The sequence below is a fragment of the Mchenga conophoros genome, linkage group LG9 (assembly GCF_057382185.1).
Source record: "Mchenga conophoros isolate Kocher_MC1m ecotype Shallow Benthic linkage group LG9, M_conophoros_male_GT1.1, whole genome shotgun sequence".
NCBI lineage: Eukaryota > Metazoa > Chordata > Actinopteri > Cichliformes > Cichlidae > Mchenga > Mchenga conophoros.
The window spans coordinates 34,345,433-34,373,355 of NC_140534.1; the positions used below are offsets into that span (position 1 = coordinate 34,345,433).

Genomic DNA, 27,923 nt, shown 5'->3' on the forward strand with positions numbered 1-27,923 from the left:
AACCAAACCGACATCATGACCAGCAGCTTTTTTGCAGCTGTGGCTCCAGCAAACATCAGCTGATACTAGAAATTAATATTATATAAATTCTAACAATAGCTGATCAAGCTTAAACGTGCTGCTGTTGTTTAGCGCGACATCCGCTGGTTTCCTCTTTCGGCGCAAAGTGAGCGATAAACAAACAAGAGAGAAAAGACGATCAGCTGATCATTGATCAGTTTCATGATTGAAGTAGAAACGGGAGAGGGAGGGGAGAGGATGAGAGAAGAAGAGGCAGCTGTGCAGCGTAAACACAGAATAACTCCAGCTTTGTGTCTTTTTCATTGTAGCTGAATTAAGGGACAAACTGTTCCTTTTCACCTCAATAAGAAACGCGTAATATTTTCTCTGAATACCAGACGGGACGGTTGGCAACTCTAATAACTAATGAACAAAATAAAGTTCAACATCATTAACTTCATAGCACCACCCAGCTGTATAGAAACTCCGTCATGCTAGCTAGTACGCAGTACGGAAAAAGTCAGAATAGCGAAAGTAAACTCCACCTAAACTTGGTTCATATCTGACCCAGAGAGACTGCAGGTCATAACTTCTTACCTGAAGTTCAGTTCACACTTGGACCGGCGGCCGCCTCGGGTCTCTTTTCCTTCTGTGTCCCTTTTCCTTCATCCACCCACTGGCCTCCACCACTTGCTAATGTTACTGAATCTGTGGAAGCTCCGCGATGCCACCACACGAAGTAACGAGTAACGACCCTATCTAAATCCCAGTAACGAGTAACGCGTTCCTGATTTTGGCATAATAACTACGGTGCTCGTTACCACAATAATAACGTAGTTACTGTAACGCGTTACGTAATAACGCGTTAGTCCCAACACTGGTTATGGAGTTTGCAAGTGTTTTGGAGTTTGTACATGCTTTGTCTCTAGGAGCCACCGTACTTAGGGACTAATAAAGCGCTATATAAATACAGGCCATTTTCTAAATAGAGCCGGAAATCCCATCACTACTCAGCAGCACAAATGTGTTCTCTCGGCTCAGCTGTGTCACACGAACGAATCACAGCAGAACAGAAAAAGGGGCGGAGCAAAGTGTGTGTGCAGGAGAGGAGTCGTCTGCAGCCCAAATGTGTTTTCTCAGGGCATCTGAGTCACGTGATCGCACAGTAACGAATCAAAGAAAATCAGGAAGAAGGGGGCGGAGCAAGGTGTGTGTGCAGGACAGGAGTCGAGCAGAGAGAGCTGCTTTTGCATGAAACGGGAGTAAAGTAGTGAACTTAGAGGAGAGAAACAAAGTAAAGTATCGATCATAAACCACTACCAACGTCCTGATCGATATCTGCATCGATCTGCCCACCCTTGTCTCCTGGATCGTAGCTGAGATCAGCGTGAACCACGTGGGTCTCTGCTCCCTGATCTGTTTCCTGTGTTTGGAAAGAGTTGCAGCTTCATCGCGGAGTTTCTCTCGGTTTGTGGGCTCATCTAAAGGTAAGCACCGAGCTAACTTTACTGTGAGTTCAGTTCATGTTGAGTTTAGCTCCTGAATGAGGTCTTCTGCTGCTCTCCTCGGTGTCTGTTCACAGTTTATTGTGAACACGTTGAGAGAAGAGTGAGAGAGTGTTTGGAGAAAAACACCAACTAATCATTAGCTCAGCATGCTGGGAGAAGTTGGAGCAGAAAAGTCTTTTCATTGTCCCTGCAGCTGTTTTTCTGCCTGCACCAAACCTCTACAGCCTCGTTTCTATTTGTATGGACTCAAATGTCGTCATAAATATTTTGTATTTGGGTTTGTTTTGTTTTTTTTGTTTTTTTTGTTTTTTTGTGTCCCGTTTGGATCTTTAGCCATCAGAATTGTTGTCTGAAGGCCAAGAAAGATGCCAAGCGGATTTATTTTACCAAGTGGATCATCATGGCCTTGCCATATTGGTCCATTTGATTGACCTTTATTATAATTATGAATTTATTTTATTTTCAGTTGCCACAAACGGGACAGACATGACTGGGGGACAGGACAGGGAGAGAGAATGAAAGAAAGAGAGGGAGAGAAAGAAAACCAAAGGGGAGAAGAGACGGTGAGAAGGGGGAGAAGAAAGAAAGAAAAACAAACAAAAAAAACAAAACACCTGGGTCACCTGTAACACCTGGTTCACCTGTATGGAGAAAAAAAACAGAAGAGAAAGCAAACAACAAAGAGCAACATAATAAAAAAAACAGCACCATCACAATAAACTAGCTAGCAGTAGATATCAGTAGATACTAAATAATAAACGATATTGTGCAGCACGCAAGATAGACAGTGCACAGTGTGCTTTGAGGCAGCAGCCAAGAAAGCTGTAGTCCGCGTCTGTGAATACCCGTGTGTACACTTGTGTGCATACCTGTGTGGATCAGCATGCTTGCATTCCAAAGGTTTCTCCATGTAACGATCTGCTAGGGAGTGTGGGGAGCCACAGCCCCGTCCTCCAGGGTATGAAGCAGGCATGGAGGAGATCAAAACTCCAGACATCCAGAGGCCCCCAGAACACAAGAGACCAAGGAAGACCAACAGAGGGGCAGCCGCGCCACTGTCCCTGTAAGAGCTGAGGAGAGTCCCAGATGAGGGCTCACTCAGCAGCCGCGGAGCGAAAGCCAGGGGGAGTTGCAGTGACGCGCCCGTGAGCTCCGCCGGCAGCCAGCTGTGCCTGAGTGACTGAGCCCCAGGCCGAGAGGCCGGGGGCACCCCACCTCCGAAGTGGCCCGAGCGAGCCCCAGGCTCCAGGCCCCGATAAGCGGCCGCCAAGGAGTGAGCCGGTGTGTACCCGGACGCCCACCCCCAGACACAAAGAACCACCAACGCACCGACACCTGAGGGAGTCCGCCACTGGCAGGGGAAGTGGTGGGTGGAGATAGGCCTCCAAACCTTGGAGGGCCTGAGATGTCCCCAGAGAGGTGGCGTCTGATACCCAACCTGACATATAGACACAGACATACAGGCACACACAGACACAAACATCCATCCCCACCCTCATGCTCTCCTATGCACTTACTCCACACTCAACCAACATGGAGACAGACATAAAGAGACGATCTACACACGGTCACACTCCCCAAGCGTACTCTACGAACCGGGTCTAGGTACCCTTGCCCCTGGAGGGGGGAACTGCACCCAGACCCAGGTGGTGTTATCCTTTTCCCTGCGGTGGGGAGAGGCAGACCGCCCCGACTCCGCAGCAGCAGGGAGGCCCCAAACTCCAGACCGCAGCTGGACGGCCAACTCCTCCTAGCCCCCCCGCTCCAGCAGGCTGCAGAGAACGGGGGTGAGAGAAGACTCCAAACCTCCCTCCACCCGCTCATTGTAGTGTTGATGCATGTGTGTTCTAAGGTGCAATTAAAACCCAGGAGGGCATGGAGCTACCTGCCAGAGAGCAGCAGGTAAGCGCATAGTCCCTCCTGTTAGCCCTCAATGTCTACGTGTATTCAAAATTGAGAGGTGGGCAACGACGCCAGGGGTGAAGTGTACACCCTGATGGTAATTTGGACTCTGTGTATCGTGCCCACCCCCAAGATCCTATATGTATGTGTAATGAGAGTGTGAGTAATGTGAATGTCTAAGTTGTGGGATAAAATTGAGGCAGAGGCAGCCAGAAGGGGACAGAGGGGGGGGGGTAGCCTCCTCTGCACCCTGGTGACATACCCCTACTCCAAGGCCCTGCATGTGTGGGTGGTTGTGGTGGAGCGGGAAGAGGGAGGCAGCTGGAGATGGGGAGGGAAGGAAGGGAGGGGCAGGTGACCCCTCCCTGGGGCCAGCTCCCCCGCTGACCCCAGTAGGCACTCCCATACTCCGCGACCCGCCAGGAAAAGGGGGCCCAGGCCCATCCAGACCGGGGCCCAGCGCAGCAGCGCCCCCCGGCCCCACAGAGCCCAGGACAGTCCACCCAACCCCACCACAGAGAAAACTGCACCCACCCCACCATCCATTCATCTTCCAGACTACATGAGACAATAGACGCCCAGGCTGAGATCTTCCTCCACCTCTCCTGTATCTCCCCCTCCTGCAGAGAGTTCCTGAGGAGAGGAAAGCTCCTGCAAGATGTGACAATCTCCCCCACCAGTTGAAGAGCCCCCCAGGCGGCTCGACGCACCGGCGGCACCCTGCGCCAGGGATGGGCCCCCATGCACCCACCCGCCCACAACCCCTGCAACACACAAACCAGGACCCAAGGCCCCGAGGCCCGGCCAGGGCCCCAGCCCAGAGACGGAGCGCCCCCAGAACCTCACGCCCATCCCGGACCCACCCAGGGGCAGACAGGCTACCAGGTCAGTAACCCACGTCCGTCAGCACAGACCCTCCCCTAGCCCCGCTGCACGCAGCCGCGAGGAAACAGTCACCCGAGAGCCAAAAGAGCCCCCACCCGGACATGACCGCTACCCCGGGTTGAGCCCCCCAAGGAAGATGCCTCCGGGGAACCCCCCGACGCCCTAAGCCTGTCCCTACCCCCACACCAGTCACAACAGTGAAGGCGGGACCAAACTATGACCCCCCACCCCCACTAGGTGATGGAGCTGATCAAAGGAGCCCAGAGCAATTGATCTGATGTGGTGGTAGAGGCTGTATCAAGACTAATGTAATCTAATAGATAATTTCTATATTGGTTAGAATTAAGATTGTTTTTATTTTTCCAGTTCATGAGGACAGTTTTCTTGGCTATGCATAGGGCAGTGAAGATCATATGGGCTATATTCTTATCTGAAGTGACATTATCTAAGCTGCCCAACAAACACACTAAGGGGGAAGTTGGAATGTTACATTTCAGACACTTTGATAAGTCTTCACATATCTCGCGCCAAAACTTCTGCACTGGTGTAATTGTCTGGTGTATTGCCTTGACAGTGTGAGCAGTTGTTGGAAGATGTAAAGCCCATCTTGAACATCCGATGACCTGTATAGTGCACTCTATGTAGTATTTTGTATTGTATTAATTGCAGACTGGGATTTTTAATCAATTTAAAGGTTTTTAAGCATACCTGAGACCAGAAGTTTTGGTCTAAGCTGACTGATAAATCTGCTTCCCACTTTGCAATAGGAAGGGATATTGATTCATCTAATTTAGAAAGTGTTCTGTATATTTTAGATAATAATTTGGGGGATTTAAGAGTAAGGAAATGTGCCGCACTTGGTGGTGTTTGTAATTCAACTTGACTGAGGTTAAATTTCTTTTTTACTATGGATTTAATTTGTTGATATTCTAAAAATCTTTTCTTGTTGATCCCATATTGTGCAACTAGTCTGTCAAATGGAATAAATTCTGTTCCCTCTAATATATGTTCTAAGTATTTAATTCCTTTACAACTCCATTCTGGGAAATTAATCATATTATTGTTTTGTAATATGTCAGGGTTATTCCAGATAGGTGTACGTTTGCATGGGATTAATGAAGACTCCGTTATTTTTAGAAACTCCCACCATGCTGTCAAAGAGAAGCTGATGTTGATACTTTTAAAGCATTCATGTCTTTTGATGTTTGAGCTAATAAATGGTAGGTCTGAAATCTCTAGATCCTTGCATAGTGCCTGTTCAACATCTAGCCAGGGCTCATCTAAGAAGGTATGTTTTGACCATTCTGAGATGAACTGAAGCCTGTTGGCTAAGAAGTATTGGTGAAAATTAGGCAGATCTAATCCTCCTCTATCCTTGGTTCTTTGTAGCGTTTTTAAGCTAATACGCGGGGGTTTATCTTTCCAAAGGAATTTGGAAATATATGAATCCAGAGATCTGAACCAATCTTGTGATGGTTTGTTAGGGATCATCAAAAATAAGTAGTTTATTTTTGGCGAGATCATCATTTTTATCGCGGCGACCCTTCCCATGAGTGATATGGGTAAAGATTTCCATCTAGTCAGATCGCCTTCTACTTTCTTTAGAAGTGGGATGTGGTTTAATTTAGTTAAGTCTGAAAGCTTAGGAGAAACATTAATACCTAAATATTTAATATTTCCGGATTGCAGTGGGGCAGAGGAAGAATTATGGAAGGAGCAGTTAATGGGGAGAACTGTAGATTTTGGCCAGTTAATTGAATAATCTGAAACTCTTGAAAACCAGTTTATTAGAGTAATTACCTCAGAGAGGTTGGTTTGTGTGTTTTGCAGAAAAAGCAACACATCATCCGCATAGAGACAGGTTTTATGTTCTATGCTCTTACATTTTATGCCCTTAATTGTTGTAGCCTGTCTAAATGCTGCTGCTAGAGGTTCGATAAAAATTGCAAAAAGTGAAGGGGAGAGTGGGCATCCCTGTCTGGTGCCCCTCAGGAGACAGAAGCTGGAGGATGTCTGGTCATTTGTTCTGATACGAGCTGTTGGGGAATTGTATAATATTCTTATCCAGTTTATGAAAGAGTTTCCAAAACCAAATTTGTGTAAAGTTGCGAATAAAAATTTCCAGTTAACTCTATCAAATGCTTTTTCTGCATCTAGAGATAATATTATGGTTTCGATGTTTTTATCGTATGAGTAGTCTATTAAATTAAGTAATCTACGAGTGTTTGTTGAGGAGTGCCGACTTTTTATGAAACCAGTTTGGTCAGGATGAATTAAGAGGGGGGTTATTTTCTCTAATCTCTTTGAGAGAGCTTTGCAGATTATTTTAAGGTCTACATTTAACTCATTCACTGCCATTGACGTCTACAGCCGTCAATTGCAGTGCATGAGTCAATGGGTTTAACCCATTCACTGCCAATGGCTGGCAGTGAATGAGTTAAAAGAGAAATTGGACGATAACTTGAGGGAAATAAAGGGATTTTGCCTGGTTTTAGCAGGAGACTAATGTTGGCAGAATTCATATTTGGTGGTAGTCTGCCATTTTCCTCGATTTCCTGCAACATGCCGTGGAATACTGGTGCCAGAATAGTCCAGAATTCTTTGTAGAATTCTGCAGGGAAGCCGTCTGGACCTGGAGCCTTATTATTGGGCATACTTATCAGGGCTTCCTGGAGTTCACTTGGCGTCAGTGGCGAATCTAGTTCCATTGCTTGACTGTCTAGTAATTTTGGAAGAGTTACGTTGTCAAGGAACAGATCAATTTCATTTTTAGATGGGTTTATTTGTGGTGAGTATAAAGTTTCATAGAAGTCCCTAAAAATGTTGTTTATTCTTCCAGGGTCATATATTGTATTCCCCGATAAATCTTTAGCAGCACATATAGTTGTTTTTTCTTTCTTTATTTTTAACTGGTTAGCTAGAAATCGACCTGATTTGTTACTGTGTTCAAAATTCTGCAAGCGAAGTCTTTGTATAAGGAATTGTGTTTTTTTATTAATAGCTTCATTTAATTCTAGTTTTGTCTTGCGTATTTTGTTCAATGTTTCCTGATCTTGGTTGCACGCGTAGGCTTCTTCTAGTGATTTGATGTTTTTTTCTAATTCCTGAATATTTTTGTTTTCTTCTTTCTTTTTGTGTGATGAGAAAGAAATTATTTTACCTCTCATTACAGCTTTCCCTGCTTCCCATAGAACAGCAGCAGATATTCCGGGAGTGTCATTAAAGTCTAAATATGAAGTCCATTCCTTTTTAAAATATTTAATAAAGTCTTCATCTTTAAGCAATGATGTATTAAATCTCCAGTTTTTTCTTGGCGTAGTGTTATTCTTGTACATTAGTGTTAATGATACAGGAGCATGATCGCTGACAGCTATAGGATGAATCTCAGTGTCTGAAATGTCACTCAGCAGTGAGCTGCTGACCAGAAAATAATCCAGACTAGAGTAAGAGTGATGAACATGCGAGAAAAAAGTATATTCCTTACTGTTGGGGTGAAGGGAGCGCCATGCATCACGAAGGCCAAAGTCGCTCATATACTGTTTGATTATATTTGTGGACTGCCAATTGCGCTGACTTCCTGTTGTGTTGAGCCTATCCATTTCTTCATTTAGTCCAAGGTTGAGGTCACCGCCAAGAATGAGTGTGCATTCGAGGTGTTCAGAGAGTGCACTAAAAAATCCGTGGAAGAATGAGGGTTCATCAACATTTGGACCATATATACTTACAATACATAGTTTTTTGTTCAATATTGATAGTTTAATAATTAGAAATCTACCCTCTGGATCTATAACTGTATCGAGTACTGTAAAATTAACATTTTTATATATTAAAATTGCTACTCCCCGTTGTCTAGAATTATAACAGGCTGCAAACACGTTAGGAAACTCAGGTGTTTTAAGTTCGTTTAAACCTGTGACAGGTTTGTGAGTTTCTTGTAATAAAACAACATCTGCCTGTAGTTTTTTAAGCTGGTTAAATATCTTTAACCTCTTTCCTCTGGTGCCAGCTCCATTTACATTCCATGTGACAAACCTCAGCATGCCCATAATTGTGTGTGTATTTCTAATGATGTACGCTGGGTGTTTCGTTTAAACGGGTGGAGAGAATGTGGAAACATCCCTTGTTTGTAAATAGAAAGAGCGAGAGGAAGAAAAAAAGGTGTGGTGAGAGGCTCCATAAGTCTGACTATGTGTGTGAATATTCACTAATATGAACAAGCGTGGCTTGCTTATGTGTCCTGCAAGTCTGTGCGTGCTGTGAGGTTGTTGTGAATATGCTGCCGTTGAGCGGATGTGTTTGCGTGATCGTGGTGTGAAAATATGGAGAAATAGAGGGTGTTGTTTGTAGGTTAGTGGGGAAGTAGGTGATCACAGCAGTGAAAGACAAGAGAAAGAAAGAAACCACATGAACTGTGAGCAACAACAACAAAAAAGAAACGAAACGGAAACATTCCAATTAAAGCAATGACGGAGGGTGACGGTGTTATATCTGCTATGACATCATATTGATATTACTAGGTTAAACCCATGTTAAAAGAGAAAGTGTGAATGAATAAGAAACGAGTGTAGCGGGTTCTTATCTGGAGTGCAGTCAATATAACCACGGTGTGATGCCGGGGTCGCGGTACAGCTGTCCGTCCACGTAGAGCCGGTCCACGGCGATGACAGCACGGGAGCCTTTCTGGATGAAGCTACGTTGAATTGGGAACAGGACCTTGCGTCGTTCCAGGATCTCTTTGGGGAACTGGTCGTTCACGCTGAAGTCCGTTCCTTTCAGCTCTCTGCCGCGACTCTTCACCTGTTCCTTCTGTTTGAATTGACTGAATTTGGCCACAATAGGCCGTGGTCTCCCGGTCCGCGACCTCACGCCCCCCAAGCGATGTACTCTATCGAAGTCGATGTTCTTTACGGTGTCCTCCGGCAGCTTCAGGTGGATTTTAATGAAGCTTTTCACCGTTGCCTCCGCGTCCTCTCCGGCAGATTCTGGAATACCAGAAAACACAAGATTATCTCTCATGCTACGGGCTTGTAGATCGATAACGGACTCTTTTATTTTTTTATTTTCAATGTTTAGCTGGGTCACGTTATCGGTGAGAGATTTGACCGACTCCCGTAGCGTGGTATTTTCAGCGGCAAGCGATTCCACCTGCTGCTGGCTGAATTCCAGGGATTCTCTCAGAGATTTAAATTCCCGGTGTAAAATCTCCACCAGGGACAGCTTCGCATCGAAACTGGACAATCGCTTGTCGATTGACTCCAGGATGTCTGCGTTGTCTTTGCCGGCAGGCGATGTTGTACCGGGGGAGTCTGCCGGGCGACATCTCTTCGATGACGGCGTCTCAATTTTGGCCAGGGAGGATGCACTCTGGGCCTTCTGCATTACTAAATCTTGAAAACAGCGGTCGATGTAATCTTGGAGAGCGTCTAAACTCTCCCCGTTGTCCTCCAGGGTGTTAGAGATGATAAAACAGATGTTGTTAGTTATATGACAATTGATTAGTATATTTGGTAATACTGAAGCTTGGAAAACCTTTGTTAAACTCTATGCTGCCATTTGCTTTTTTTCCGCCAATTCTCCGGCGTCTGACGTCACCTACAACATGGGTCGCTTACCTTACTCGTCACTTACCCTGCTCCGTCCTCCTTACCCTCTGCTCCGTCCTCCTTACCCCCCTATATTTTGTATTTGTAAATCAAATGCGTATTTGTGTATTGAGTTTTGCAACTTTGCAAATAAGCATTAAGACTATATGTATTTAAATCCTAACAGTATCTGTAACCAGATATTAACAGAAAAATTTGTAACACTTGGAAATATTTTTTATACACATAGACAAATTCTCATCTGTAGATGCACAAAAATAAAATGTTCATTGATTAACAAGTACAAAATATTAATGACTGTTGGGTCTGTGTTCCCACAGGCCCCGCTAGTTTAGAGACTTATTCCTCATGAAGAGCGAAATCAAGACAGAACATCTTCAACCGGTCTTTAACTCGCTAACGAGGAAAGGCTTTGGTCAGAAGCAGGCAGTGGAGCTCACGCTCCACCTGTCTCTAGCCCAAATCCTTCAAAGAGCAGCTGTCCTCGTAGCCTTTTTATTGACAAACTGTTACAGTTCACACAATAAGACACATCACAAGCACCTCCCACCGTAAACACAACCCCCCCCCCCCCCCCCCCCCGGTTACAAACACAAGGTGCTGTGTGTGTGTGTGTGTGTGTGTGTGTGTGTGTGTGTGTGTGTGTGTGTGTGTGTGTCCATGTCCATGCTGTCCAGTCTCTTTTGCAGCTGCTAGAACACACCTGTTCAACATCTATTCAGTCAATCATGTTTATTTCGCATCCACAGACACATTGTACCTGTGTCCTTTATCAGGCTGTAGAGCGATAAGCTTTGATCTTTTTTTTATAGACTTTCCTGGATGATTTAAAGTCATTTTGAGTCAACACTCAACCTGCAGTGAGTAAATTTTAGGTAAAAAATTCCCTGAGTGTCAAATATTTATTGATGGAGAGAATTTGTTAATTTTTGGCGGGGAATATGCTTAAAATGCTTTCTCATTTAAAAACATTTTCATAAAATATTTTGTTCTGGACGTAGTTTTTTTAGTGGGACAAACATTTCATCACTCATCCAAGCGACTTCTTCAGCTGACTGCAGGTTTCCGACCTTATAAACAGAACATTTGCACAATAACTGAAACTAGCCCACTGAATGAACAATGGGCTGAGGTAAGTTCCTGGATCATTAATATGCAAATTCTCATGACCATTGGTCAAAGACCACTGATCAATGGCCATGACTACCATGTTTCAGAGGGTGTCCGTCTCCCAAATCCACACTAGAAGCCAGTTCCACAGCAGAGGGGCCTGAAAGCTGAAGGCTCAGCTTTCTGTTGTGCTTCTAAATACTGTAGGAACTGCAAGTAAGCCTGCAGTGTGAGAGCAAAGTGCTCTAATGGGATAGTGTGATGCTATGAGATCTTTAAGCTATGATGGGGCCTGATCAGTCAAGACTCCGTCCTCTGTTCTTGTTTCACTGTGATGTTACAAAGATCTGTTTTGTGTCCCAGCTGATCAGCAGGAGGAGAAGAGTCTGACGGAGCACCAGACGAACATTTTCAACCATTCGGACTCAGCTCAGCCGCTACAGTGGACAAAAATGTCATCAACACAAAAGGTGAAGAACCTATCACTTTTATTGAAACTGTGCACTTCATCAGCTGATGCTTGTTTGTCAAGATTGAAAAGGATTCAAGAAGAAGTTTGTCATTTCGTATGGTATTACCCAGGCTGAAATGAAAGTGTTTCTCACCAGCATCTACAGTGCAATAATCAATACAACTAAAAAGAAAAATGGTTTGACAAACAGTAAAAAGGCAGTAATAAATCACAACAATAAAAAGGGGTAAATAACATAAAATCTTAATTCATAAACAAACTCCAGTCCAAATAGTCACACTCATACAGGTAGCATCAGCCCTTTCACAGAAGGGGATAATTAAATTAAGTAGTGTGTGTATCTGGGGAGTATATTGTATGCTGTGTGTGTGTGGATAGGAGGCATCAGAGTATAGCTGTGCTAATAGCTGAATGGATGGTTATTGGGTGCAGTCCTGCTTTTCTGAGTCTCCCAAGGGAGTGCAGACACTTTTGTGCTTTTTTTGATAACTGCTGTTGTATTAATGAAGAAGGACGGTTCATCAGCAAGGTGCACACCCAGGAACTTAACACTGCTGACCCTCTCCACAGCAGCACCCTCTATGGTGAAGTCTGTGTGGTGATCTCTGCCAGACTTCCTGAAATCGATCACCATCTCTTTTGTTTTGTCCACATTGTTGGTGAGATTACGGGATCTACACCACACTTCAAGCTGCTCCACATCTATTCTATAAGTGGTCGTTGTCAGTGATGAGACCAACCACAGTTGTTGTCTGCAAATTTCAACAATATGATTAGCACTGAGTCTGGCTTACAGTAATGTGTGAGCAGACTGAACAGCAACGGGCTCAGGACACCCCCCAGAGGAAAGTCTGTGCTCAACAAGATGGTCTTTGATGTGTGGCTGCCCACCTTGACTGTCTGTTGCCGCTTTTCAAGAAGCTGAAAACCCATTTGCAGGTTGCAAGGTCCACGCCTGATAGCATCAGCTTTTCCAACTGCTGCAGAATGATCGTGTTAAAAGCTGAGCTGAAGTCGATGAAAAGGACTCTGGCAGAGGGGTGTTCTTCCTCTCCAGGTGTGACAGCATAACATGGAGTGTGGTAGAGAGAGGTCATCTTCTGTAGATCGGTTGGTCCTGTATGCAAACTGAAGGGGATCCAGGTCTATTTGGAGACTGTTCATGATGTGCTTCAAGACCAGCCGCTCGAGGCATTTACTCACAATTGGTGTCCCTTGTCATTGGGGGAGGGGGCTTGTAGTACGTAATGTGTTGGAAGCCCTGCCACAGCATCGTTCCTCACACTGTGTTGAGAAGCGCTCCACAGTCTGATATTGTTGTCAAGGGAGCAGACATTGGCCGGCAACTGTGTCCGTACGTCTGGCTTGTATTGGTTAGCAGCTAGCCTCGCATTAGCTCCTCTATGCTTACCCTGCTTCTGTATCCTATCACACCGCTTTCTGTGTTTCCTCCTGGGTGTTGCTCAGAAAGAAAAGAAAGAAAAAGAAAAGAAAAACAAACAAAACACCTGGATCACCTGTATGGAGAAAAAAAAATTGTGCAGCATGCAAGATAGACAGCGCACAATGTGCTTTGAGGCAGCAGGAAAGAAAGGTGTAGTCCGTGTCTGTGAACACCGGTGTGTACACCTGTGTGCATAGCTGTGTGGATCAGCATGCTTGTATTCCAAAGGTTTCTCCATGTAACGATCTGCTAGGAAGTGTGGGGAGCCATAGCGCCGTCCCCCAGGGTATGAAGCAGGTATGGAGGAGGTCCAGGCCCCAGATATCCAGAGGCCCCAGAGTACAAGGGCCCAAGGAGGACCACCAAAAGGGGGGGAACCGTGCCACCCTCCTGGGAAGAGCTGAGTAGAGCCCCAAACGAGAGGTCACCCAGCAGCTACGGAGCAGAGGCCAGAGGGGGTTGCAGTGGCGTGCCCGCGGGCTCTGTCGGCAGCCAGCTGCGGCAGAGAGGACCGAGCTTCAGGCCCAGAGGGCAGAGGCCTGAGGGCATCCCATCCCCCGGAAGGGGTCCAGCCGGGCCACAGGCGCCAGGCCCCGCCAATCGGCCAACAGCAGTGAGCCGGTACATACATGAGCGCCCAGCCCCAGACGACAAGGACCACCAACACACCAACGTCTGAGGGCATCAGCCACCGGCAGGGAGTGTGGTGAGGGGAGATAGGCCTCCATACTTAGGAGGGCCTGAGATGTACCCAGAGAGGTTGAGTCTAAGACCCAACCTGACATATAGACACAGACGAACAGGCGCACGCGGATACAAACGTGCATTCCCACCCCATGTGCACAACCAAATACTCGGCACTCACCCAACGTGTAGACAGACACAAATAGACACTGCACAGACAGTCGCACTCCCCAAACATACTCTATATCCCAGGTCCAGGTACCCCCGCCCCCAGAGGGGCAAGCCGCACCTAAACCCAGGAGATGTAACCCTTCTCTCTGGGGTGGAGGCAAGCGTACCACCTCCTTATCTGCAGTAGTAGGGAGGCCCCGCATCCCAGACCCCAATCTGACGGCCAGCACCTCCTCCCAGCGCCCCAGCCCTGACGTCTAACAGAACCGGGGTGAGTGAAGACCCAACACCTCCCTAAGCCCACTCATATGTAGTGTTGCTGTGTGCTGTTCTAAAGTGCATTTAAAACACAGGAGAGCATGGTACTTGCTTCCTCTCAGAGAGCAGCACGGCTCTTCCCGAAAACCCTTAGTGTCTATATGCATTTAAAATTGAGGGTAGGGCAACAGCACCAGAGGTGGGTTGGAATACACAGACCATCCTTTGGATGCTATAAAACGTGCCCACCCCCAAGGCCCTATATGTATGTGTTATGTGAGAGTGTGAGTAATGTGGATGTCTAGGTTGCAGAATAAAATTGAGGCACAGGCGGCCAGAAGGGGACAGAGGGGGAGTGCCTCCCCTGCACCTTGGTGACATACCTGCACTCCAAGCCCTGTGCGTGTGGGTGTGGTAGAGCGGGAATAGGGAGGCAGCTTAGGATGGGGAGGGAAGAAAGGGAGGGGCAAGCGGCCCCTCCCTGGGGCCAGCTCCCCCGCTGACCCCAGTAGGCACCCCCACACTCTGGAACCCACCAGGGCAAGGGGGCCCAGGCCCATCCGGACCGGGGCCCGCAGCAGCAGCACCGCCCAGCCCCACAGAGTCCGGAGCAGCCCACCCGACTCCATCCCAGAGAAAACTGCACCCACCCCATCATCCAGTCATCTCCCAAACTACACAAGACAATAGACACCCAGGTTGAGTTCATTCTCCACCTCTCTTATATCGCTCCCCCCACGTGCAGAGTGAGCTCCTGTAGAGAGGAGACCACCTGCAAAGATATAACAGCCTCCCCACCAGTTAGAGAGCCCCCTAGTTGGGCCGATGCACCAGAGGTCCCCTACACTGGGGCTGAGCCCCCCTGCACCCACCCGCCCACAGCTCTGGCGACACAACAGCCAGGACCCAAGCCCCCAAGGCCCAGCAAGCACCCCAGACCGGGGGACGGAGCACCCCCAAGCCTCCACGCCCGTCCCGGACCCAGGCTACCAGACCAGTAACCAACGTCCGCCAGCACAGACCCTCCCCCATCTCTGCTGTACGCAGCCACAAGGGAAACACCATCTAAGAGCCCCCAGAGCCCCTAACCAGGTCATGGCCACATCCCCCGGGTTAGGCCCTCAAGGGAAAACGTCCCTAGGGACTCCCCAGACGCCCCAAGGCCATCCCTACCCCCGTATCCACCACAATAGCGAAGGCAGGACCAAACCATGACCCCCACCCCCACTAGGTGATGAAGTCGATCAAAGGAGCCCAAAGGGATTGATCAAATGTGAGGCTGTTTCAAGACGACTGTGATCTATTAGATGGTTTTTATATTGGTTAGAATTAAGATTATTTTTATTTTTCCAGTTAATGAGGACCATTTTCTTGGCTATGCATAGGGCCGTAAAAACAACGTGGGCTGTGTTTATTTCTGCAGTGACCTCATCCAAGTTGCCCAGCAAGCATACTAATGGAGAGGCTGGAATGTTACATTTCAGACACTTTGATAAGTCTTCACATAACTCACGCCAAAACTTCTGAACTAGTGGACAGAACCAAAGAGCGTGGATGTAATTGTCCGGTGTATTTGCTGTGCAGTGTGAGCAGTTGTTGGAAGGCGTATAGCCCATCTTGAACATCCTATGACCAGTATAGCGCACTCTGTGTAATATTTTGTGTTGTATTAATTGGAAACTGGGATTTCTGATCCATTGAAAGGTTTTTAAGCATATCTGAGACCAAAGGTTTGGGTCTAAGCTGATCGATAAATCTGCTTCCCATTTTGCAGCAGGAAGGGATATTGATTCATCTACTTTAGAAAGTGTTTGTAAGTAAAGTTTTGTAATATGTCCGGATTGTTCCAGATAGGTGTACGTTTGCATGGGATTAATGAAGACTCTGTCATTTTTAGAAACTCCCACCATGCTGTCAGAGAAGAGCTGATGCTGACGCTTTTAAAGCATTCATGTCGTTTGATGTTTGAGCTGATAAATGGTAGGTCTGAAATTTCTAGGTTATTACATAGGGCCTGTTCTACATCTATCCAAGGTTCATCTAAGAGGGTGTGTTTAAACCATCTAGAGGTGAACTGAAGCCTGTTGGCTAAAAAATAGTGATTAAAGTTAGGCAGATCTAATCCTCCTTTATCCTTGGTCTTTTGCAGTGTTTTTAAGCTGATACGTGGGGGTTTATCTTTCCAAAGGAATTTAGAAATATACGAGTCTAGAGATCTGAACCAATCTTGTGATGGCTTATTTGGGATCATTGAAAATAAATAGTTTATTTTTGGCAAGACCATCATTGTTATAGCGGCGACCCTTCCCATGAGTGATATGGGTAAAGATTTCCATCTAGCCAGATCAACTTCTACTGTCTTTAACCCTTTAAAGCCGGTCGGAGTGAACACGCTCCATTTTGCGTAACTATTTATAAATCCCGGTAGCTCTGCAACCAAGTAAGCTAGCGCAATAATTTTTTTTGCATATGAAACCGGAGGAATTGTACTTACATCTTATGCCATCAGCTTGTCCTAGGTCACAGTTTCCTTCCACATATAGCTTTGCAAAAACTGCATAAAAAGCGCTTGCAGCACCAAAAACAAAATATTTCAGAAACACGCTTTGCCGATCCGATGAGCTGTTCATAACACTTCCTACATCCATCAGCGTGAACTATCCCATGTCCGCCATGACCTGCCCGAAACCGGAAGTGACGTCATTTTGCGGAAATGTAGTTTTTTGCCATCAGGGCCTCATGAGCCTATACTGGTGTTTTTAAAAGTTATATTTGACTTTATGACTTTCTGTGTCATTTCTGGGATGCTTAGGACTCATATTGCACTGCTGGAAATAGTTTATTTTGATGCATATGCTGTTTTCTTTGCAAATTTGCATTATAATATTTATTTTCGTTTTTCCTACAGTATATGAAAATTGGTGTATTTCAAAAATAAAACTAAGAAGACACTCAAAATTAATTTCCTGTGGTGAGAAACTAGTTTGTGCAACTTTTTTGCATTTACAGTTTTGAGGGATATGCCTCTTAAATTTCTCTAACTAGAAATATATGTTAAAAAAACGATTTTCAATTTTTTTTGTAGTTTATTGTACTTTTTTGCAATTTATGTAATTACTATGCACTTAATGCATACATATTATTAAAATTTGGGCTATAATGGTTGTATTGATGTATAGCAACTTGAAATACTCCCAAAAATGGCACTACAGCATGTAAAACTATAATATAAGCTCTGGCGGACTTGGTTCTATGGTAGGTCTTAAAGGGTTAAAAGTGGGATGTGGTTTAATTTAGTTAATTCTGAAAGTTTAGGAGAGACATTAATACCTAAATATTTTATATTTCCAGATTGCAGTGGGGAAGGAGAAGAATTATGGAAGGAGCAATTAATCGGAAGGACTGTTGATTTTGACCAGTTAATTGAATAATCGGTTCAAGGTTCTTTATTTGTCACATGCATAGTTATACAAGTATAACACACAGTGAAATGTAGCCTGACACGCTCCTCGACATGTGCAAAAAAATTGGGGGGGGGGGGGGTGTAGAGGAAAAACATTATATATATATATGTAGTATATACATTGGGTGAATGTGCAGTAGTAGCAGCAAGCAGGTGAATTCTGTACATTAATATGAATAGACATCTGACTATTTTACAGGATAGACAATATAAACATATTTAAAATTAAAGGAATTGAAATGTACATTGTGCCTTGGTTTAGAGTGTCTGGAAGAGAGTCCTGTCTCAGTCAATTATAGATGATGTGAGAGGGCGGGTGTGTGTGTTTAGGGCACGGATGGCTTGGGGATAGAAGCTCCTCTTGAGTCTCTCTGTCCTTGCCCGGAAGATGCGGAACCTTCTATCAGATTGCAGAAGTTGGAACAGTTTGTTGCCAGGATGGGACGGGTCCTTCAGTATCTGCGCTGCTCTAGTCCGGCATCTCCTGGTGTAGGTGTCCTGAAGCAGGGGGAGAGCAATCCTGCAGCAGCGTTCTGCTGTACAGATCACTCTCTGGAGAGCTTTTTGGTCCTTCACACAGCTGTTCCCAAACCACGATGTCATGTTCTGTGTGAGGATGCTCTCCACAGCGCCTATATAGAAAATCCTGAGGATCTTTGGAGAGACCCTGAACTTCCTCAGTTGTCGTAGGTGATACAGGCGCTGCCTAGCCTTTTTGGTCTGGACCTGAATGTGGGCAGCCCATGTCAGGTCTGAGGAGATGTGGACACCAAGATACTTGAAGGACTGCACCCTCTCCACTGGAGCTCCATTGATGATAATGGGCTTGTAGTCTCTGTGCTGACCCCTTCTGAAGTCCACCACCAGCTCCTTCGTCTTGCTGACGTTCAGCTGGAGGTGGTTGTCCTGGCACCACGATGCAAGATTCTTCACTTCATCCATGTAGGCCGTCTCATCGTTGTTGGAGATGGCACCCAACACCACTGTGTCGTCAGCAAACTTCACAATGGTGTTGGAGCCATGGGTGGCCACACAGTCTGAAGTGTAGAGGGAGTAGAGCAGTGGTGAGAGGACACATCCCTGAGGTGCTCCTGTGTTGATGGTGATGCTGTTGGAGAAGCACCTGCCCACCCTCACCACCTGAGTTCTGCCAGTGAGGAAGTCCAACACCCATGCACACAGACGGCTGTTAAGTCCCAGATCCCTCAGCTTTGTGAACAGTCTGCAGGGCACTATTGTGTTAAACGCTGAACTGTAATCAACAAACAGCATTCGCACATAGTTACCCTGTTTCTTGTCCACATGGCTGAGAGTGGTGTGTAGGACGTGGGCGATGACGGAGACACTTGAGAAAGAATTTATCAATGCAATTACCCCAGAGAGATTGGTTTGTGAGTTTTGGAGAAAAAGTAACACATCATCTGCATAAAGGCTGATTTTATGTTCTACATTCTTACATTTTATGCCCTTAATTGTTGTAGCCTTTCTAATTCCTGCTGCTAGTGGCTCAATAAAAATTGCAAACAGTGAAGGGGAGAGTGGGCATCCCTGTCTGGTGCCCCTCAGGAGACAGAAGCTGGAGGATGTTTGTTTGGTCATTTGTTCTGACACAAGCTGTTGGGGAATTATATAATATTTTTAACCAGTTTTATAGCTTGAGGGAAATACAGGGTCTTTGCCTGGTTTTAGTAAGAGACTGATATTTGCAGAGTTCATATTTGGTGGTAGTCTACCATTTTCTTTGATTTCCTGCAACATCCTGTGAAAAACTGGTGCCAGAATCGCCCAGAATTCTTTGTAAAAATCTATTGGAAAGCCGTCTGGACCTGGAGCCTTATTATTGCGCATACTTATCAGAGCTTCCTGGAGTTCACCTGGCATCAGTGACGAATCCAGTGCCATTGCTTGGGTGTCTAATAATTTTGAAAGAGTTATGTTGTCGAGAAATTGATCGATTTCATTTTTAGATGGGTTTATTTGTGGTGTATATAAAGTTTCATAGAAATCCCTAAAAAATATGTTTATTTTTTTAAGATCATATATTGTATTCTCAGATAAATCTTTAACGGCACATATAGTTGTTTTTTCTTTATTGATTTTTAACTGGTTAGCAAGAAATTGTCCGGATTTGTTATCGTGTTCATAATTTTGCAGGCAAAGTATTTGTACTAAGATTTTCGTCTTTTTATTAATAATTTCTTTTAATTCTAGTTTTGTTTTGCGTATTTTGTTTAATATTTCTTGATCTTGGTGTGACACATAGGCTTTTTCTAAGAATTTGATGTTTTTTGATGTTTTTTTTTCTAATTCCTGAATATTTTTGTTTTCTTCTTTCTTCTTATGTGATGAGAAAGAAATTATTTTAACTCTCATCATGGCTTTCCCTGCTTCCCAGAGGACAGATGCTGATGTTCCAGGAATGTCATTAAAGCCTAAATATAGAGTCCATTTTTTTAAAAAGTATTTGATAAACTCTTCGTCTTAAAGATACAGGAGCATGATCGCTGACAGCTATAGGATGAATCTCAGTGTCTGAAATGTTACTCAGCAATGAGCTTGTGAAGAGAAAATTATTTAGAAGATAAAGAAACTCACAACTCAGATATCTATTTTTTACATGCGCATGGGCAGTCAACGATCCGATCTGCTTTGCACTGATGTGCACAACAGATGAGACACAGAAAAAGCGCCCAGGGCATCCTGAACGTCCTTTATTTATACTTAAAGCAAGTCTCCACAGCAGTAGGAGTGTCATGTATGGAACTCCTTAAAAGGAGAAAGAGAGGGGGAGCGCCAGTCTGTCCGTTTAAAACCGGATGTCACCACATTCCTTTTACACATATGGCTTCAATTTCTCTCTCCCTGTGTTGGCTCCAATTCACAACCTCTTCTTCCTTTAAATGAAGCTACAACTTAAGCATAATCACAAAATTAAAAATCTTTCATCAGAGCTACTGAACAGAAAATAATCCAGGCGAGGTTTTTTTTTTTTTTTTTTGTACTCGTTTTTATTCATTTTCAAATTAAACCGTAAGTCTTTTTTGTAGATGGAATCTTATTTAATGCAACCACAAACCCAAACTCAAAGGGGTCTGGTGATGCCAACCTGTATGGATTGTTGCTAAAACAGTATGCAGTCAGAAGGAAAACAAACGTCTTCTTTCAGCCAGTCAGAGCTGTGCTCGCTGTCCAAGCCTTTTTGTTTCAATCACAAAAACTGGACCAATCCTGGGACAAAAATCAAACACTGCAAAAGCCAAAAAAGAAAAGGTTAAAAACTGTATTTGGTGACTAATCATGTTTGATTCACCCCCCAGGTTTGGGAGCGGTTCTGTGGGCCGTAATGTGAATATTTAAGAAATTGGACAATGTTTCTGTTCAGGCATGATGCAAGGTAGTGCTCCTCCAGTCTGCTTTGTAGGCCATTTTGGAAGCAGCAGTCAGGTGAACAGCAGATGTAATTCCATTTTTCGATCTCCAGGCCATCTTTGAAGAAAAGCATGAATGGTGTGATGCCGAAAAGCATGAATGATGTGATGCCGACTCCATGGTTAAGTCGGTGGCGCCGCACCGACTTAACCTTTTTAACCTTAAAAAAGATGGCGCCGGTGCATGTGGCTTGCTGTCTATCACTGCCAGTGTTGGTTGTTTGTTTTGATTTTATTGACTATTGTAATAAATGCCAACTCTCTCTTGGTGTATGATCGCCTAACCGTACTGGATCTCCGACCTTCTGCCAAAGGCTGGGCAAAGTGGAACCAAGCTGGACATAAAACTTTGCCCCCAATAATATCGGAGATCCCGGCTCACCTGTGCCGTGTTCCAGATCCACCACTCCGGCAAAAGTGCTGACGCCGGGGTCGAAGGGCTGGCTTCCTGGTGAAGCTGAAAGCTTCTTTAAGGTATTCTCTTAAGCCCTTATCCAGAAAACAAGGAGCGGTGCCAAACTTCTGTTTCTCTCGGCGATCGTTGGAACCTGTCTGTACCTGGCTGGTACCTGTCATCTGCCTGGATGGGATGTTCCAGTCCCGCCGGCGTGGTGTGAATCTGCGGAACCTGCGGCCTCTGTGTCGGGCTTCTAGGACGGCTAGTGACGGGGATCCGCCGCTTACCGCCAGGATTGGCCTGGTAAATGCTAGGTCCCTAGCGAACAAAACGTTTATCCTGAAGGATTTCTACACATCCCGAGGACTGGATTTTCTCTGTGTGTGCAAGACGTGGCTGAGCGCTGGGGAGTGCAGCCTCTTCTCAGATCTTCTACCTGGCGATTGCTGTTATTCTAATTCCCCACGTATGTTGGGCCGAGGAGGAGAAATAGCTACGATCTTTAAAAGTCATTTTAAATGTAAGAAGCTATCAACCCCGTCGTTCACCAGCTTTGAACTGTCTGTTTGAGTTGGGCTGCTCTCACACAGTGTTGTGTGCGGTGGTTTATCGGCCTCCAAAATACAATAAGGACTTTGTGTTGACTTTGCTGACTTCTTGGCTGAATTCCTGCCAAAATATGATCGTGTTCATATTGTTGGGGATTTTAATATTCACGACTGTTGTCCTGATATGCCCATGGCGAAGGGCTTTTTAAACCTTATTGATTCGTTTAATCTGGTGCAATGTGTGACAGGTCCCACACGTGAACGTGGACACACACTTGATCTTGTTTTATATCATGGCTTTTCTGTTTTTAACATAGATTTGTGATGCTGTGTTTTATGACCACAGTCCTGTGATGTTTGAAGTTCCTCTTGCCTGTGCCTCAGTTAAACCTCACGCTGCTGTTCAGCACTGTCGTGTTTTAACTCCTCCACTGCTGAACACTTTTCATCAAGTCTCTCCTTGTGCTCGTGACCTCTCAGTCTCTGTTTCCTGCTCTGCTGTCTTTGACAGGTTTGAGCATGTGACTCTTTCCGTTTTAAAGGAGACTGTTGGTCGTTTTAAGTCTGTAGGGTCTCCAAATGATGCCGTCCCTCCTCAACTTTTAAAAGAGGTGTTACCTACAGTTGGTCCTTTGGTTCTTGAGCTGGTAAACCATAGTCTGACTGTCGTCAGGTGTCGTCCCTAAAGATTTTAAACATGCAGTAGTCAAACCCCTGATTAAAAAACCTGCTCTGGATCCTACGGTTCTTGCAAATTACAGGCCTATCTCCAAACTACCTTTTCTTTCCAAAATTCTTGAAAAGGTAGTTTACAGCCAAATAATGGCCTTCCTGGAAAAGCAAAATGTGTTAGAGGTTTTCCAATCTGGTTTTAAAGCCTTTCATAGCACTGAATCAGCCCTTTTAAAAGTTTTTAATGACATATTTTTAGCGACTGATGCTGGGGACTGTGTTGTTCTTGTGCTTTTAGATTTGATAGCTGTGTTTGATACCGTGGATTATGCCATTTTATTCTCTCGTTTGGAGCACTGGGTGGGCATTAGGGGCACAGCACTGGAGTGGTTCAGGTCCTACTTGGCGGGGCGAACTTTTTTGTGTCAGCCTCGGTGACTATGTGTCGTCCTCCGCTCCCCTCTTGTGTGGTGTCCCACAGGGCTCAGTTCTAGGCCCCCTCCTCTTCTCTTTATATCTGCTTCCTCTTGGTTCTGTACTGAGAAAGCACGGCATTCCTTTCCACTTTTATGCTGATGACTGTCAGATCTATGTCCCTCTAAAGAAAAAAGGCAGATACCTCACACAGCCATTACTTCAGTGTCTCGATGACATTAGGGCTTGGATGTCTGTTAACTTTTTAAAATTCAATGATAAAAAGACCGAGGTGATGGTTTTTGGCAGCCCCACTGAGACCCCCAATGTGTATGTAAATTCCCTGGCACAGTATGTTAAGCCAACTGTCACAAACCTGGGGGTCAAAGTGGACTGTGAACTGAAGCTTGACAGTCAAATTAAGGCCGTGGTAAAATCTAGCTTCTTTCACCTCAGGCAGCTGGCAAAAATAAAGCCAATTCTTTCACGGCAGCACTTTGAGACAGTGATCCACGCCTTTGTTAGCACTCGGCTGGATTACTGTAATGCACTTTATATTGGGGTGAGCGCATCATATATTAGTCATCTACAGAGGGTGCAAAATGCCGCAGCTCGTCTTTTAACTGGCACTCGAAAGTTTGAGCACATTTCCCCTGTTGTAGCTTCACGTCACTGGCTGCCCATTTCTTTTAGGATTCATTTTAAAATTCTTTTATTTACTTTTAAAGCTCTCCATGGCCTAGCTCCATCTTATCTCTCTGAGCTGCTACAGCCTTATACACCCACCCGCTCTCTCAGGTCAGCTGATCAGCTGCTCCTGAAGATACCCAGGACTGGGCGTAAACTTAGAGGAGATCGTGCTTTTGCTGTAGCAGCTCCAAACTGTGGAACGAGCTTCCTTTAGAGATTAGACAGGCCACTTCTTTATCTGTTTTTAAGTCACTCTTGAAAACCCACCTCTTTACCCTGACCTTTGACACCACGTGAGATGTTGGTTTTTATTTTTATTTTAGTTGTTTTTAGGTGATTCGATGCTGTTTTATCTTGTTTTTGTTTTAATATAGGGCTGTTTTAATTTTATGTTTTATTTATTTATTTAGCTGCTTTCTGTTATTCTATTGTTTTAACTTATTTTCTGTACAGCACTTTGTTCCTGTGCTGGGTATTTTAAAGTGCTTTATAAATAAAATTGGATTGGATTGGATGGGGCCAGGTAAGCGGCCAGAGACAGCTCCATAAGGAGTGGGTTAGCTAAGCCAGTTTTGTCGGTGCTGTCCAACGTCATGTACTGTTCATAGCTGGGTACAGTGATGCAGGTAGACAGAGGTTTGCCACATGATGCACTTAACTCTCAGACAAAGTTTGGGAACATAGGAAGGCAGTTTTTAGATATTGCGGGGTCCAGTTGGAGGAAAAAGCCTGTGAACCGCGACAGCTTCTGAGCTGGCAGAGGAGAGGGCTAGTCCACCTGCAGCTTCTTAGCTGCACAGTGAATCAGGGGCTGACTGCCGAAGCAGTGGCGGCACATTGGGGCTGTGCACACGTCATCACAGATAATCTGCCTTAAAGGCGTGAATAAAGGTTTCCTCAGCCAGGACACGTGAGGGCATGATATCCCATAGCACGTGTGTTGTACCGAGTGTATTGACTGAAAAGGAACTACTTCAACCTTTGGTTTAAAACTAGTGTTAATAGAGGAAATTTGAAGGTTGAGTTTGTTCCACGACTGCATTTCACTCACTGCCTCTGTTTGTATCTCTGTCACTGCAGGACCAACATGGAGCAAGAAGTCAGCGCTCTCAGGAGGCCGACAAACCTCACAGAAGAAAGGAAGAGAAAACATACAGTTGTGACTTGTGTGGAAAGTCTTTTCACTGTTCGGGAAACTTAGAAAGACACCAACTCATACACAGTGGAGTTAAAACGCACAGCTGTGAGTTGTGTGGAAAGTCTTTTAACCGTCCTGGAAACTTAAAAAAACATCAACTCGTCCACAGTGGAGTTAAAGCGTACAGCTGTGAGTTGTGTGGAAAGTCTTTTAACCGTCCTGGAAACTTAAAAACTCACCAACTCGTCCACCGTGGAGTTAAACCATACAGCTGTGAGTTGTGTGGAAAGTCTTTTAACCGTCCTGGAAACTTAAAAACTCACCAACTCGTCCACAGTGGAGTTAAAGCGTACAGCTGTGACTTGTGTGGAAAGTCTTTTACCCACCCTGCAAGCTTAAAAACACACCAAGTCGTCCACAGTGGAGTTAAAGCGTACAGCTGTCACATTTGTGGAAAAACTTTCCGCTGGCTAGTCAGCCGAAACAATCACCTACGCATTCACACCAAAAATAATGTTTACTGCTGTGATCAGTGTGGTAAAGCTTTTGTGATATACAAAAACTTACAACAGCACATGTTTACCCACACTGAGGAGAGACCTTATAAATGTGACCTGTGTGAGAAGACTTTTAAATCTCCACATTACCTCAAATCACACCAAAAGATTCACAGCAGAGAGAAACTCTAAAAGTGCAGTTACTGTGAGGTATGTATTTTTCTTTTAACAGTTTTACAATTTTATATGAATGAAGTTTAATTTCAAAGCTTAAAAGTTTTAAAAGCTCCTCCCCTTTCTCTCTATCTAACATTCACACTCCAATGGATGCATCGGAGAGCAGGTTGGAGTCAGTATCTTGTGGGATGCAGAGTAGAGCATCCAGGGGTTTAATCACCAGTCTTCCCATTAAGTAGATTACCTACAAATGAAGACTTAATGTTGCCCAGTAAGCTGAGTGTTATAATGTAAACAGTAAGATATAATTGGACACTGGCACAGATACTCCTTATTTCAGGCGCCATTAAAAATAAAAATGTTGAGAGAATTCCCTGACTTCCACTGTCTTTGTGTCTTTGTTTAGAAGCAGAGCGACACAGATGGATCCAGTTCTCAACCCTGTCGTCACTGTGGTAGTGGAAAGAGTTTCTCTGTGACTTTTGTGGAAAAAACTTTCAATCATCAAGAGAACCTAAACAACATCAACTCAGACACACTGGAGACAAAACGAACTACTGCAAAGAATGTGGGAGAGGCTTCCCTAAACCAAGTGAATTAAACCAAAATTAACTCTGTCACATGGGGTCAAAAACCATCTCTCATTCACCACTGCGGATCATCTTAAAGTGCATGGAAGAGTCCACACAGGAGAGAAACCATACAAATGCAGAAACTGGGAGAAAAGTGTCTCGCTGTCAGGAAGTTGTAACAAACATGAACGTACATACATGGAGGGGAAACTACAGCTGTGACCAGTGTGACAAATCAAAACATTTCACACCCATTGATTTTGAAAACCTTCAATATGAACTAAAGCCATCAACAGGATGTGAAACGACCACTGATGTGACTTTATATCCAAGAAAAAGATAAAAAGTCAAGCTGATCTGGGTCTGGGTTGTACTTTGGTGTATTACCACCTTAAACAGTTTGATCTTTTTGTGGTTTCATTGACTCAGTTATGTCAGATTTCCTCTCTGTCCTGGTCTGGATGCTCATCTGTAAAGAAGTAAAACTCGGATGGTTCAGTGGTCTCTAGCAGCTGATTAGTGAGCCAGCACTTCTGTGTATCATGCAGTTGTGCTTCTTTTCCTCTTGTGTCGACTCAGCTCAGTTACTTGGTTAGAGGGTTCCACATATACAAGAATCCTTCCTGGAATCGGTTTTTTGGTATGAGGTGTTCTTGGGAAGACGTCACACCACCACCACTGTGTCAGGCTGTTCCTGTGATCTTCTTTTAATGCCACGTGTAACGGGAATCTCTCGAAAAACTACAGCTCCAACTACAGCTGTTGTTAGATGTGAGATGAGCCTTTCTGTTGTTGAATCTCTCCCCCCATTGAATCTCTTATTGCTGAATCATGACCTCTGACCTTATCTAAGCTAAGTAAGGCCTGCAGGTCTTTAGATGATGATCTGGGTTCTTCAGTGACCTCCTGGATTAGTCATCGATGCACTCTTGCAGTATTTCTAGTCAGCCACTTGCTCCTGGGAGGCTTGAGTACTCTTCCATTTTTCCTGTAGTGTGGATAATGGCTCGTAGTTCGCTTGAGTCCCAAAGCCTTAGAAATGACTCTGTAACCTTTTCATACTGATGTCAGTGACTTTGTTTCTCTGCTGTTTCTTTTGATCGTATCATGATGTGCTGCTGTGTGAGGTCTTTCAGCCGGCTTCCATACATGGTCAGGTTGTTTTTCATACCTTTTTACCCTTAACAAATGAAACCATTTACAGACTATTTTCCACTGACCCAGGTAACCTTTGTCATATTTCTTTCCTTTTTGATCATCTGAAACATTCAAATGTTGAGTCCTTCAGGTGTAACCTTGACTGTTTTCCCAGTTGCAGCTTAAGCTAGGCTTAATCCTTCCTCTTTATACTACTGCTTAGCCACAACCAGCTGTGACAATGTTTATGGCTGGTTTGGTTAAAGTGCCAGTTTAGTAAATAGGAGAGGGCTCTCAATCCCAGCAGTGCATAAAAACGTGAGTTCTCTGTCATTGCTCACTTTCTGTAAGAATGTCATGGCCCTGGGTCTTTTGACCCAGCGTTTTGTGTTTTCTATTATTGTGATGTATTTTGGTTCTGGTTTTCTCTTTCTTTGGGTTTTGGTTCTGTTCTTCCCCAGTTTAGTATTTAGGCTTTTCTGCCTGTGTATTCCTGTGTCAAGTCCGGATTTCTTAGTCTGTGTCTTTGCATGTGTGAGTTCCTGTTTTATTTTGTAGGTCTGTGTCTCTCGTCAGTGTTTCTAGTTTCACTCCCCTTGTCCCGTTATGTCCAATTACTCCCAGCCGTGCCTCCGTCTGTTTCAGGTCTGTTTTTGTTTAGCTTTTCCCAGTTTAGGTTACTCGCTGTTCTGTTTTTTGCCACCCTCGCCTTTGTTTGTTATCTCACTGTCAATAAAGCTTCCTCACCTCAGT

General features: G+C 44.8%; 1 protein-coding gene across 1 annotated transcript; it reads left to right on the plus strand.

Moving 5' to 3' along the window:
• The first annotated feature begins 1,201 nt into the window (after nt 1-1,201).
• LOC146567752 (uncharacterized) lies at nt 1,202-27,921 on the plus strand. Its single transcript, XM_085287779.1, has 4 exons — nt 1,202-1,487; nt 11,372-11,478; nt 24,730-25,494; nt 25,868-27,921. Exons 2-3 carry the CDS (start codon nt 11,461-11,463, stop codon nt 25,474-25,476), a joined length of 765 nt encoding a protein of 254 aa, XP_085143905.1. The 5' UTR covers nt 1,202-1,487; nt 11,372-11,460; the 3' UTR covers nt 25,477-25,494; nt 25,868-27,921.
• The last annotated feature ends 2 nt before the right edge of the window (nt 27,922-27,923 follow it).